The sequence below is a fragment of the Triticum urartu genome, chromosome 2, assembly GCF_003073215.2.
Source record: "Triticum urartu cultivar G1812 chromosome 2, Tu2.1, whole genome shotgun sequence".
NCBI classification, from domain to species: Eukaryota; Viridiplantae; Streptophyta; class Magnoliopsida; order Poales; family Poaceae; genus Triticum; species Triticum urartu.
The window spans coordinates 104,427,520-104,440,684 of record NC_053023.1 but is presented as its reverse complement, the minus strand read 5'-3'; the positions used below and the strand labels follow the sequence as shown (position 1 = coordinate 104,440,684).

The 13,165-nt window shown below is 44.5% G+C and overlaps 1 protein-coding gene across 4 annotated transcripts; it reads left to right on the top strand.

Annotated features, from left to right (window-relative positions):
* Window positions 1–9,576: 9,576 nt before the first annotated feature.
* Window positions 9,577–12,451, top strand: LOC125536154. 4 transcript variants are annotated; one of them, XR_007294922.1, is made up of 2 exons: window positions 9,577–10,040; window positions 12,209–12,451. XR_007294922.1 is itself a non-coding variant. In XM_048699303.1 (2 exons), exons 1-2 carry the CDS (start codon window positions 9,790–9,792, stop codon window positions 11,996–11,998), a joined length of 423 nt encoding a protein of 140 aa, XP_048555260.1. In that variant the 5' UTR covers window positions 9,652–9,789; the 3' UTR covers window positions 11,999–12,198. The 4 variants fall into 4 exon arrangements, 2 of the variants coding, with proteins under 2 accessions (XP_048555260.1, XP_048555261.1); XR_007294923.1 differs by having other exon boundaries at window positions 12,206–12,451; XM_048699303.1 differs by lacking the exon at window positions 12,209–12,451 and adding an exon at window positions 11,827–12,198 and having other exon boundaries at window positions 9,652–10,040.
* Window positions 12,452–13,165: the final 714 nt, after the last annotated feature.

Genomic DNA, 13,165 nt, shown 5'->3' with positions numbered 1-13,165 from the left:
AGGGCTCCCCCGGCGGTAATGTTGTTTTTAACAACGAGACGAGGCATCCTTCCTTACGGCGACGTCACAGAGGAACTCTCAATGAAAGCACCAATGTCGGTGTCGAAACCGGCGGATCTCGGGTAGGGGTCCCGAACTGTGCATCTAAGGCGGATGGTAACAGGAGGCAGGGGACATGATGTTTACCCAGGTTCGGTCCCTCTTGATGGAGGTAAAACCCTACGTCCTGATTGATTGTTCTTGATGATATGAGTGTTACAAGAGTTGATCTACCACGAGATCTGAGAGGCTAAACCCTAGAAGCTAGCCTATGGTATGATTGTCTGTTGTCCTGCGGACTAAAACCCTCCGGTTTATATAGACACCGGAGGGGGCTAGGGTTACACAAGATCGGTTACAAAGGAGGAAATATACATATCTGTATTGACTAGCTTGCCTTCTACGCCAAGTAAAGTCCCATCCGGACACGAGACGAAGTCTTCAATTTTGTATCTTCATAGTCCAACAGTCCGGCCAAAGGATATAGTCCGGCTGTCCGGAGACCCCCTAGTCCAGGACTCCCTTAGTTGGGTTTTACCTTAATGATCTTTAGTAGTTGCGGATGCTTGCTAGAGTTCCAATCATAAGTGCATATGATCCAAGTAGAGAAATTATGTTAGCTTATGCCTCTCCCTCAAATAAAATTGCAATAATGATTACTAGTCTAGTTATCGATTGCCTAGGGACAAATAACTTTCTCGTAACAAAAAGCTCTTTACTAAAACTAACTTAGTTGTGTCTTTATCTAAACAACCCCTACTTTTTATTTACTTGCTCTTTATTATCTCGCAAACCTATCCAAAAACACCTACAGAGTACTTCTAGTTTCATACTTGTTCTAGGTAAAGCGAACATCAAGCGTGCGTAGAGTTGTATCGGTGGTCGATAGAACTTGAGGGAATATTTGTTCTACCTTTAGCTCCTCGTTGGGTTCGACAATCGTACTTATCGAAAACTGTTGCAATCCTCTATACTTGTGGGTTATCAAGACCTTTTTCTGGCGCCGTTGCCGGGGAGCCATAACGTGGGGTTAATATTCTCGTGTGTGCTTGTTTACTTTATCACTAAGTAATTTTTATTTGTTGTTCTTAGTTGTTTTCTATATTTAGTTATGGGTAGGAAACGCAAAATACCAAAAAAATTAGTTGTACCTACTGAAACAATGGTTGAAGAACCACTCAAAATCTATCACACTCCTGAAGCTTATTACTTGGATCATCTTCGATCCCTATGTGCTCGTGCTGAAACCCCAACTAGCTTAGTTGAGGGAAAATCTTTAGATGAGCATGCTTGTTATGTGCAACACCGCATATCTGAAAAAGGGAAACGTTTACTGGATCAAATCCATCATTTGCAATGCTATGCTTAGAATTTATGTGAAATATATGATTATACTTGTTGTTCTGAAGACCCTAAGAAACACCTTCCCTACCAATGTTTGTTTAGTGATAATGGAATAGTATCTTCTTATTCTAAGGGTGTTTATAATTACTATGATGTTCAACAAATTGAAGAATTTGTTGCTTTTAAGGGTGCTTATGAAATTGCTTCTTTGATTGAAAAGTATGATGCTACTCTTTACAAGTCTGAAAATATTGCCATACTTAAATATTGCTATGATAATTATGCTTCTAATGCCTATGTTGAACCATATATTGAGGACTACTCCGCTGTCCAAGAAGAGACTAATATTTTGCAGGAGTCTATGGAAGAAGAAATTGATGAAACTATGAGCTCGTTGGATGAAAAAGATGAGGAGGAGAGCGAAGAACAAAAGGAGGAAGAGCGGATTGATCACCCATGCCCACCTTCTAATGAGAGTAACTCTTCAACTCATACATTGTTTAATTTCCCTTCATACTTACCGAAGGATGAATGCTATGATAATTGCTATGATCCAGTTGATTCTTTTGAGATATCCCTTTTTGATGATGCTTGCTATGCTTGTGGCTAAGATGCCAATATGAATTATGCTTATGGAGATGAACTTTCTATAGTTCCTTATGTTAAACATGAGATTGTTGCTATTGCACCCACGCATGATAGTCCTATTATCTTTTTGAACTCTCCAGACTACACTATATCGGAGAAGTTTGCCTTTATTAAAGATTATATTGATGGGTTGCCTTTTACCGCTACACATGATGATTTTGATAGATATAATATGCATGTGCTTGCTGCTCCTACTTGCAATTATTATGAGAGAGGAACTATACCTCCACCTCTCTATGTTTCCAATACGATAAAATTGCAAGAAACTGTTTATACTATGCATTGGCCTTTACTATCTGTGCATGAATTGTTCTTTTATGACATGCCGATGCATAGGAAGAGAGTTAGACTTCGTTGTTACATTATATATGTTACTTTGTGCTCACTACTAAATTAAAAATCATTGTTAATTAAAATTGGCTTTGATATACCTTGGGATCCGGGTGGATTCACTACTTGAGCACTATATGCCTAGCTTAATGTCTTTAAAGAAAGCGCTGCCAGGGAGACAACCCGAAAGTTTTAGAGAGTCATTTATTTCTGTTGAGTGCTTTCATATAGTTTAAAAACAACAAAAATAAAGAGGGGAACCCAAAACTTTTTCAAAAAGAAAAGCGAAAGTGAGAAAGACAAGCATTGTTGAAGTGGGAGCTAGCCTTGAACATTGTTCATGCTCACGGAAACTTTGTGAATATTGATTACGGAAACTTTTCAACAAAAATAATTATCCCCTTGTACAATTTCATTGTATTATAAAGATAATGTGCCAAGGTTTGCCTTTAGGATGTTTACATTTGCTTGATGGTTTGTACGGTGCAGGACAGAAACTGTGGCTGTAGTGCGCGATTTTACATTTTTTACTGGAATGTCAAATGGTTATGAAACTTTTTGCACTGTCTTTCTATACAAATTGTTTATTTTCTCTAATTTTGGTAGAATTTTTCAGGTATCAGAAGTATGGTGAATGTTCTGATTATTACAGACTGTTCTGTTTTAGACAGATTCTGTTTTTGATGCATAGTTTGCTTGTTTTGATGAAACTATCAATTCCTATTAGTGGATTAAGCCATGGAAAAGCTATATTACAGTAGACACAATGCAAAAACAAAATATGAATTGGTTTGCAACAGTGCTTAGAGTAGTGATTTGCTTTATTATACTAACGGATCTTACCGAGTTTTCTGTTGAAGTTTTGTGTGGATGAAGTGTTCGATGATCGAGAAGGTCTCGATGTGAGAAGAAGGAAGAGAGGCAAGAGATCAAGCTTGGGGATTCCCAAGGCACCCCAAGTAAATATTCAAGGAGACTCAAGCGTCTAAGCTTGGGGATGCCTCGGAAGGCATCCCCTCTTTCTTCAACAAGTATCGGTATGTTTTCGGATTCGTTTCGTTCATGTGATATGCGCAAATCTTGGAGCGTCTCTTTCATTTAGTTTTCACTTTTCTTTTATGCACCATGCTGGTATGAGATAGTTCTTGGTTGATTTATAAAATGCTCTATGCACTTCACTTATATCTTTTGAGTATGGCTTTATAGAATGCTTCATGTGCTTCACTTATATCATTTGAAGTTTGGATTGCCTGTTTCTCTTTACATAGGAAACCGCCATTTGTAGAATGCTCTTTTGCTTCACTTATATTTGTTAGAGCACATGCATATTTTTTGTAGAAAGAATTAAACTCTCTTGCTTCACTTATATCTATTTAGAGAGATGACAGGAACTGATCATTCACATGGTTAGTCATAAAATCCTACATAAAACTTGTAGATCACTGAATATGATATGTTTGATTCCTTGCACTAGTTTTGCGATATAAAGATGGTGATATTAGAGTCATGCTAGTGGCTAGTTGTGGATTAGTATAAATACTTGTGTTGAGGTTTGTGATTCCCGTAGCATGCACGTATGGTGAACCGTTATGTGATGAAGTCGGAGCATGATTTATTTATTGATTGTCTTCCTTATGAGTGGCGGTCGGGGACGAGCAATGGTCTTTTTCTACCAATCTACCCCCTAGGAGCATGCGCGTAGTACTTTGTTTCGATATCTAATAGAATTTTGCAATAAGTATGTAAGTTCTTTATGACTAATGTTGAGTCCATGGATTATACGCACTCTCACCCTTCCACCATTGCTAGCCTCTCTAGTACCGCGCAAATTTCGCCGGTACCATAAACCCACCATATACCTTCCTCAAAACAGCCACCATACCTACCTATTATGGCATTTCCATAGCCATTCCGAGATATATTGCCATGCAACTTCCATCATCATCATATACATGACTTGAGCATTCATTGTCATATTGCTTTGCATGATCGTAAGATAGCTAGCATGATGTTTTCATGGCTTGTCCATTTTTTGATGTCATTGCTACGCTAGATCATTGCACATCCCGGTACACCACCGGAGGCATTCATATAGAGTCATATCTTTGTTCTAGTACCGAGTTGTAAGTAAATAAAAGTGTGATGATCATCATTATTAGAGCCTTGTCCCAGTGAGGAAATGATGATGGAGACTATGATTCCCCCACAAGTTGGGATGAGACTCCGGACTTTAAAAATAAATAAAAGAGGCCAAAGAAGCCCACATAAAAAAGAGGCCAAAGAATCCCACCAAAAAAAGAGAAAACAATAAATAAATAAAAAAACCAAAAAATGAGAGAAAAAGAGAGAAGGGACAATGCTACTATCCTTTTTCCACACTTGTGCTTCAGAGTAGCACCATGTTCTTCATATAGAGAGTCTCTTGAGTTATCACTTTCACATACTAGTGGGAATTTTCATTATAGAACTTGGCTTGTATATTCCGATGATGGGCTTCCTCAAATGCCCGAGGTCTTCATGAGCAAGCAAGTTGGATGCACACTCACTTAGTTTTCAGTCTGAGCTTTCATACACTTATAGCTCTTAGTGCATCCGTTGCATGGCAATCCCTACTCACTCACATTTGATATCTATTGATGGGCATCTCCATAGCCCGTTGATATGCCTAATTGATGTGAGAGTGTCTTCTCCTTTTTGTCTTCTCCACAACCACCATTCTATTCCACCTATAGTGCTATGTCCATGGCTCACGCTCATGTATTGCGTGAAAGTTGAAAAGGTTTGAGAATGTCAAAAGTATGAAACAATTTCTTGGCTTGCCATCGGGGTTGTGCATGATGTGAATATTTTGTGTGGTGAAGATGGAGCATAGCCAGATATGATTTTGTAGGGATAACTTTCTTTGGCCATGTTATTTTGAAAAGACATGATTGATTTATTAGTAGGCTTGAAGTATTATTGTTTTTATGTCAAATGATAGACTATTGCTTTGAATCACTCGTATCTTAATATTCATGCCATGATTAGATATGTGATCAAGATTATGCTAGGTAGCATTCCACATCAAAAATTATCTTTTTTATCATTTACCTACTCGAGGATGAGCAAGAATTAAGCTTGGGGATGCTGATACGTCTCCGTCGTATCTATAATTTTTGATTGTTCCATGCCAATATTCTACAACTTTCATATACTTTTGGCAACTTTTTATACTATTTTTGGGACTAACATATTGATCCAGTGCCCAGTGCCAGTTCCTGTTTGTTGCATGTTTTTTGTTTCGCAGAATATCCATATCAAATGGAGTCCAAACGGGATAAAAACTGACGGAGAATTTTTTTGGAATATATATTATTTTTGGGAAGAAAAATCCACGCTTGAAGGTGCCCGAGGGAGGCACGAGGCAGGGGGCGCGCCCCTGACCCTCGTGGACACCCCGTAAGGAGGTTGATGCCCTTCTTTCGCTGCAAGAAAGCTAATATCCGGATAGAGATCGTGTTAAAATTTCAGCCCAATCGGAGTTACGGATCTCTGGGAATATAAGAAACGGTGAAAGGGTAGAATCTGGGAACGCAGAAAAAGAGAGAGACATAGAGACATATCCAATCTCGGAGGGGCTCTCGCCCCTCCCACACCATGGAGGCCATGGACCAGAGGGGAAACCCTTCTCCCATCTAGGGAGAAGGTCAAGGAAGAAGAAGAAGAAGGAGGGGGGCTCTCTCTCCTTCGCTTCCGGTGGCACCGGAGTGCCACCGGGGGCCATCATCATCACCGCAATCTTCACCAACAACTTCACCGCCATCATCACCAACTCTTCCCCCCTCTATGCAGCGGTGTAACCTCTCTCTTACCCACTGTAATTTCTACTTAAACATGGTGCTCAACGCTATATATTATTTCCCAATGATATATGGCTATCCTATGATGTTTGAGTAGATCCGTTTTGTCCTATGGGTTATTTGATGATCGTGATTGGTTTGAGTTGCATGTTTTATTATTGGTGCTGTCCTATGGTGCTCTCCATATCGTGCAAGCGTGAGGGATTCCCACTGTAGGGTGTTGCAATACGTTTATGATTCGCTTATAGTGGGTTGCGTGAGTGACTGAAACACAAACCCGAGTAAGGGGGTTGTTGCGTATGGGATAAAGAGGACTTGATACTTTAATGCTATGGTTGGGTTTACCTTAATGATCTTTAATAGTTGCGGATGCTTGCTAGAGTTCCAATCATAAGTGCATCTGATCCAAGTAGAGAAAGTATGTTAGCTTATGCCTCTCCCTCAAATAAAATTGCAATAATGATTACTGGTCTAGTTACCGATTGCCTAGGGACAAATAACTTTTTCATAACAAAAAGCTCTTTACTAAAACTAACTTAGTTGTGTCTTTATCTAAACAGCCCCTACTTTTTATTTACTTGCTCTTTATTATCTCGCAAACCTATTCAACAACACCTACAAAGTACTTCTAGTTTCATACTTTTTCTAGGTAAAGCGAACATCAAGCGTGCGTAGAGTTGTATCGGTGGTCGATAGAACTTGAGGGAATATTTGTTCTACCTTTAGCTCCTCGTTGGGTTCGACACTCTTACTTATCGAAAACTGTTGCGATCCCCTATACTTGTGGGTTATCAGGGCACAAGACGCACAGTGGTGTTGAGTTCTTGGAGGGATCTCTCCCCAGGATCCAGAAGCTTACAATCCGTCGGATCAGCAAGGGCCGGTACGGAAGGATTTGCGTCAGTACTAGCCTCGTCAACTGAGATCAAGGAAATATTATTGTCAAGTCGCCATGGACGATCTCTACAATTTTGGTCCAATCTATGTTGGCTGTCAAATCGCCATGGATCCAACCCGTACGTATCTACTAAAGGAAAATTTAAGTTGTCGGTTCAATCCGATCTGGAGCGAAACCGGGTTTTGAAGTAAAAGGAACCAAGGGCTAGACCCCGGTTTGGTCATCATACGATACTTACAAACCGGGATGAATGAAATCTCTACTATCCAAAAGAAACGGAGCGTTCCGTTTCCCCTCTTACGTCGTTGTCCTTCGCCTGCCCTCCTCCCGCACATCCCTCCTCCACCGAATTTTTTCGTTTACCCTTTCACTGGTTTTTTCGTCCATGTGTCCACTCAACCGGTTCGACCCCTCCCCTCAATCCCCTCAGCTTTCTCTCCACTAACCCTATTTTCCTCCCGAAACACATCTCATTGTCTCTCTCGGGGCGGCGGCGGCGGCAATACGTGATGCAGATGACAACGAGCTCTTGCAGGTCGGCACCTCTTCTCAACTATCTCTTGATGTACGCCCAGTCATCTCTTCTCCCTTTCTGCGACCATTGGCGATGGTGTCACCAGGGAACGAGGGGCGATGACGGTCGGCAGTGCGAGAGCCAATTGAGAGAGGCCTCAAACAATCAATGGTCACCTACTCTTGTCCCGCTCTCCAGGGAACAAGACCAGTGGCAATCGAGCCAGGAAGAGTCTCCTCTCCATACCACCATCTTCTCCCATGTCCTCCACCAAGGACCTTCCAGCAACGGCGACAACTCCCTAATCCACCCTTGCAGCAAGAAGGGTCGCAGCACCGGCGACCACCGATGGGTAGCGGACAGCCCCTCTGGCTCATATGCGCCCAAGGTTTCCTAAAGCGGCAGCTCGACTGCCCATGCGATCAGGTCTAATGTAGGATGTGTTTGCTTTTTTCTTTTGTTCCTTGCCTACCATAGCATCAATAGGTAATGTCTATCACAGCCAAAACTGTCCGCAAGCTTAATCTCAAACCACTTGTCATAGGCTCAAGGACAGCCCTACCCTCGGCAAGCTCCCATAGCACACAATGCGATATGTGAAAACTTTCAGTTTGGTACTTCTGTTCCTTTGGTTGTAGTCTCAATCGTCATTTGTCAGAAAACCATGCCTTGCAAAGGTGTTACTCCAAGGGGACCTGCTTCAGTTTTATCGAACTATAATCAATTTGTTGGCTAGGCGTGCATGATGCTCAAATGGTGGCATTCGAGATGCATATGCAGTTGTGATTGTAGTGTGATTGAATACCTACTATTTACAGATCTCCAGTTACAGGAAGTGAATTGCTCTGATTAATTAGTTGCGTTATAGTGCATATTGTTTCTTAATATTTATCCTTGCCACTGGGATGCTAAGATAAATATACGTGTTCTCTTCAGTTGTTGCTAACATAATCACACTATTTTTGCAAGGATATGGAAGAGCTCCCCGATGATTAATGCATGGATTTTTATGAAGAGAATGTTTGTGCATTATAAATACAGTTTCTTAATTCATAGTTGTTCGCTTGGAAAGGTTTTCGATGAAGACAAACTCTGAAGGTATATAACACATACCCTCTTTTCCATTTCCTTTCTGAAATTCAGAAACAGTTTTCACTTGCCTACAGCAGGTTCTCAGATCAAAGTGTACATGAACGATGGTTGGCAGCTCATATTCCCCTGTAGATTTTTATGTAAAGGTATAGACATTGTGTTCCATTGTGAACATGATAGTGCAGCCCGGCCAAAAATAAGTGCAAGAACCACTGGAATTCAAGGTGCCAATATACAAAAGTGAAAAATCTAATTAATCTCATCCCTTCTACTTAAAAAGAACATACTTATTACTGGATGTGAGTAGAGTGGCAGCTCGCTTTCTCTCTGCAACTCCCTATATTGAGCCGGTGTGCATTATTTACTGCTGCAGGGGCGTGTAGGCGGCAGCATACATGGTGATTCTCTACTGCAACAACTTGCAATGCAAGGTCTTTGCCGAGGAAGATTCAGGGCATCTGGGAACGATTGCTTTTGCTTGCCCTTGATCTATTAGATAAGCACACGCTGCCAATATATTTTTGGCTTGCAGAAGGAGTACTCTTGTTCAAGAGTTGCAACTAACAAGACCTTCCGATGTACTTTTTTGATCCAAAGTTCTATTGATTCTTTTGCGGGTGCCAAAGGTATACTAGATTTTCCTTTTTTTTTTACTTTCACATATTCAAATCAGTTGCTTGTGAATTGATGCGTGTGGTATGACTATATGGTGCACTTCAGTGCACTATTGGTATTGTAACCACTAGAAATATAGCTATATTGCCAATATAATTAAAATGGGAATTGAAAGATTGGACGTTGCTTTGTGTCATAGCTGAAAAAAGAAAAATGACAGTTGATCATGTACTCATTTGACAAATTGTGATCTCGCATCTCTTATTTCGGTTCTCTAGCACAATGCGAGAACCATGCTAAATAAATCACATTGATTAAATATAAAATATTTATGTACCTGTTACAACGCACAGGCAATTTCCTAGTCAATAACAAAAAAGGGGGTGAGATCACAATTCAAGAGATATTTTCGGCCATGACCCGGATTCGCCGTCGCCGAGTTGCAATAGTTTTGTCCCCGAGCCATTGCAATGACCCACTCGGCCACGGGCCTCTTGACCGACTGCAGCGTCAAATCGCCACTGCAATCTAGCGGCCTCACCTCTGCCGCGATAAACTGGCCAGGCTGTGTCTCCTCTTTCCCCAAGCAGAGAGCTGCCCTGCGACTCCGGCCTGCATCCGTCGAACCGCCGCCAGAGAAGCTGCCCCGCGCCTCCAGGCTTGTGTCCGTCGGGCTGCTGCCTGCTGAACTGGCCGCAGCCGCGCCTCTCCAACCCGCCAGGTCCGTGACCCGCCTCGCCTCTGCTACTACAGTTCTGCTATGGCCGGCGCACCTCTGCCATTGCGGCCTCAAATCGGCGCCCCGTCATGGCTCTTCACTGCCGGCAGGGCTCCCTGCACCACCAACACTCCGCCGTGAACCGGCTCTCGCGTCGAGCGACTGCCACCGCCTTCTGTCCAGTGCCTTACGCCCTCACAGCGGCCTATGCCCTCGCTGATGTCGAGCCGCTGCTGTTGAGCTCTGCTGCAAGCCGCCGGGATGTGCCGCGCCGCTGCGAGTCGTGAGCCGCCTGCAGCTGCAAGATACCTCTGCGTGGCCAAGCTGAACCGGCTACGGCTGCGCCTCTCCATTTTGCCGTTGTGGCGGACGTATCCCGTCGACCCGCTGGAGCGCTCTCGTTGACCTCGAATCGCCCCTGCTCTGAGCCGCCGCTAGCGAGTCAGCGCGCCTCCGTGGCTTAACTTGCGCCACTACGCCTCAAGCCGGTCCAGCACCGCAGCCGTCTTTGCCGTGGCCTCGAGCCTCCACTCCGAGCCCGGCCGCTGTTTCCTTGCATCTGATGTGGTCGGGCACCAATAAGCCAAGCCGCCCCGTGTCGAGGGGCCTCCGCTACCGCGAGCCGCCTGTTCGTTGAGTAGCCTCAAGCCAAGCCGCCTGAAGATTTAAATGTCGCGTTTGGAGAGCACATGCATATGAATTAATGATCTATAGTACTGTCAATTGAAAATCAGGGATCAATGGATTTTTTGGCTCGATGGATTCACCGTAGATCCGCCGTGACCAAGTCAAAAATTAAACAGTGGTGGAGATTGCGGAGAGCAAGTCTCCGAGCAAGGGATATTTTGGCTCTTTCTGCTGGGTCAACCCGCTTCCATTGTTGGTCTGCGACAAGCCGGCCGCGGGCCGCCTGCAGCGTGCCAGGCCTCGCCCCTAAATCGACATCGACACCATGGCCTTCACTAGCGCCGTCCTGCGCAGTTCCACCCCGCCGGGTCACAACATCAAACGCCATGGCAGCCACCCAGTTGACCCTACGGGCGAGCCCCTGCCTTGAAGCCTCTCCATGTTAAGACACCGAGCCGCCGCTGACGAACCGGGATCCTCGGTCATCTCCGCGCTGAGCCGCGCCTGGATTTGCCTCTAAACCGCCAAGCGCGGGCCTCCACAAACTGCCGCAGTCCCTGCCAAACCGCCGGCCCCGCCATGTGCGAGTTCACCTCTGCCTCATCGCCATCGGCAATCTGCCATCCACTGGGCTTGTTACCCCGGCCTCGTAAGGAGTAATCGATTTGCCGCTCAGAGCCCTCCTGCGCTACGAATCGCCGTGCCGCGGGCCGCCGCGCTGCTCTTCCGCGCGCCCGAGTCAAGTGCCCGCAACATTGGAGGTTCCCGCGGTGACCCGCCGAGATTTGGTGTTTTCGGCCTGACCTTTTCGCCGATATCCGCGTTGAGCCATCACTCCGAGTTGACCCGCCCCCTGTGCTTCACTTGCTACGGTCGCTCTGTTCCAACCTCGCCGGTTGTGACCCACCTCCAGATTGCTTGCATCGTCCACAGTCCAGCCCAGTTTCCGCCTTGACCTGCCTCTGCCAGATCACCACGGGCCGCCGTGGTTTCGGCTCGCTTTAGCAGCAAGTCGTGCATCTCCGTCGATCTGCGGTAGATACATCAAGCCGCTTAGTGATACGTCTCCGTCGTATCTATTTTTCCAAATACTTTTGCCTTTATTTTAAACTCTAACTTACATGATTTGAATGGAACTAACCCAGACTAACACTGTTTTCAGCAGAATCGCCATGGTGTTATTTTTGTGTAGAAATAAAAGTTCTCGGAATGACCTGAAAATCAACGGAGCCCTGTGCTTCACTTGCTGCGGTCGCTCTGTTCCAACCTCGCCGGTTGTGACCCGCCTCCAGGTTGCTTGCATCGTCCACAGTCCGGCCCAGTTTCCGCCTTGACCTGCCTCTGCCAGATCACCACGGGCCGCCGTGGTTTCGGCTCGCTTTAGCAGCAAGTCGTGCATCTCCGTCGATCTGCGGTAGATACATCAAGCCGCTTAGTGATACGTCTCCGTCGTATCTATTTTTCCAAACACTTTTGCCTTTGTTTTGGACTCTAACTTACATGATTTGAATGGAACTAACCCAGACTAACACTGTTTTCAGCAGAATTGCCATGGTGTTATTTTCGTGCAGAAATAAAAGTTCTCGGAATGACCTGAAAATCAACGGAGAATTATTTTGGAATATATAATAAATACTGGAAGGAAAATCCACGTCAGGGAGGCCTTCACCTGTCCACGAGGGTGAGGGGCGCGCCCCCTGCCTCGTGGGCCCCCTGACGCTCCACCGACCTCAACCTTGACTCCATATATTCACTTTCGGAAAGAAAAAAACTCAGAGAGAAGGATTCATTACGTTTTACGATACGAAGCCGCCGCCAAGCCCTAAACTCTCTCGGGAGGGCTGATCTGGAGTCCGTTCGGGGCTCCGGAGAGGGGATCCGTCGCCATCGTCATCATCAATCTTCCTCCATCACCAATTTCATGATGCTCACCACCGTGCGTGAGTAATTCCATCGTAGGCTTGCTGGACGGTGATGAGTTGGATGAGATTTATCATGTAATCGAGTTAGTTTTGTTAGGCTTTGATCCCTAGTATCCACTATGTTCTGAGATTGATGTTGCTATGACTTTGCAATGCTTAATGCTTGTCACTAGGGCCTGAGTGCCATGATTTCAGATCTGAACCTATTATGTTTTCATCAATATAAGAGAGTTCTTGATCCTATCTTGCAAGTCTATGATACGTCTCCAACGTATCTATAATTTTTGATTGCTCCATGCTATATTATCTACTGTTTTGGACATTCTTGTGCTTTATTATCCACTTTTATATTATTTTTGGGACTAACCTATTAACCGGAGGCCCAGCCCAGAATTGCTGTTTTTTTTGCCTATTTTAGGGTTTTGAAGAAAAGGAATATGAAACGGAGTCCAAACGGAATGAAACCTTCGGAAACGTGATTTTCTTAACGAACAAGACCCAAGAGACTTGGACCCTACGTCAAGACACAAAAGAGGAGGCCACGAGGTAGGGGGGCACGCCTACCCCCCTCCCCCCAGG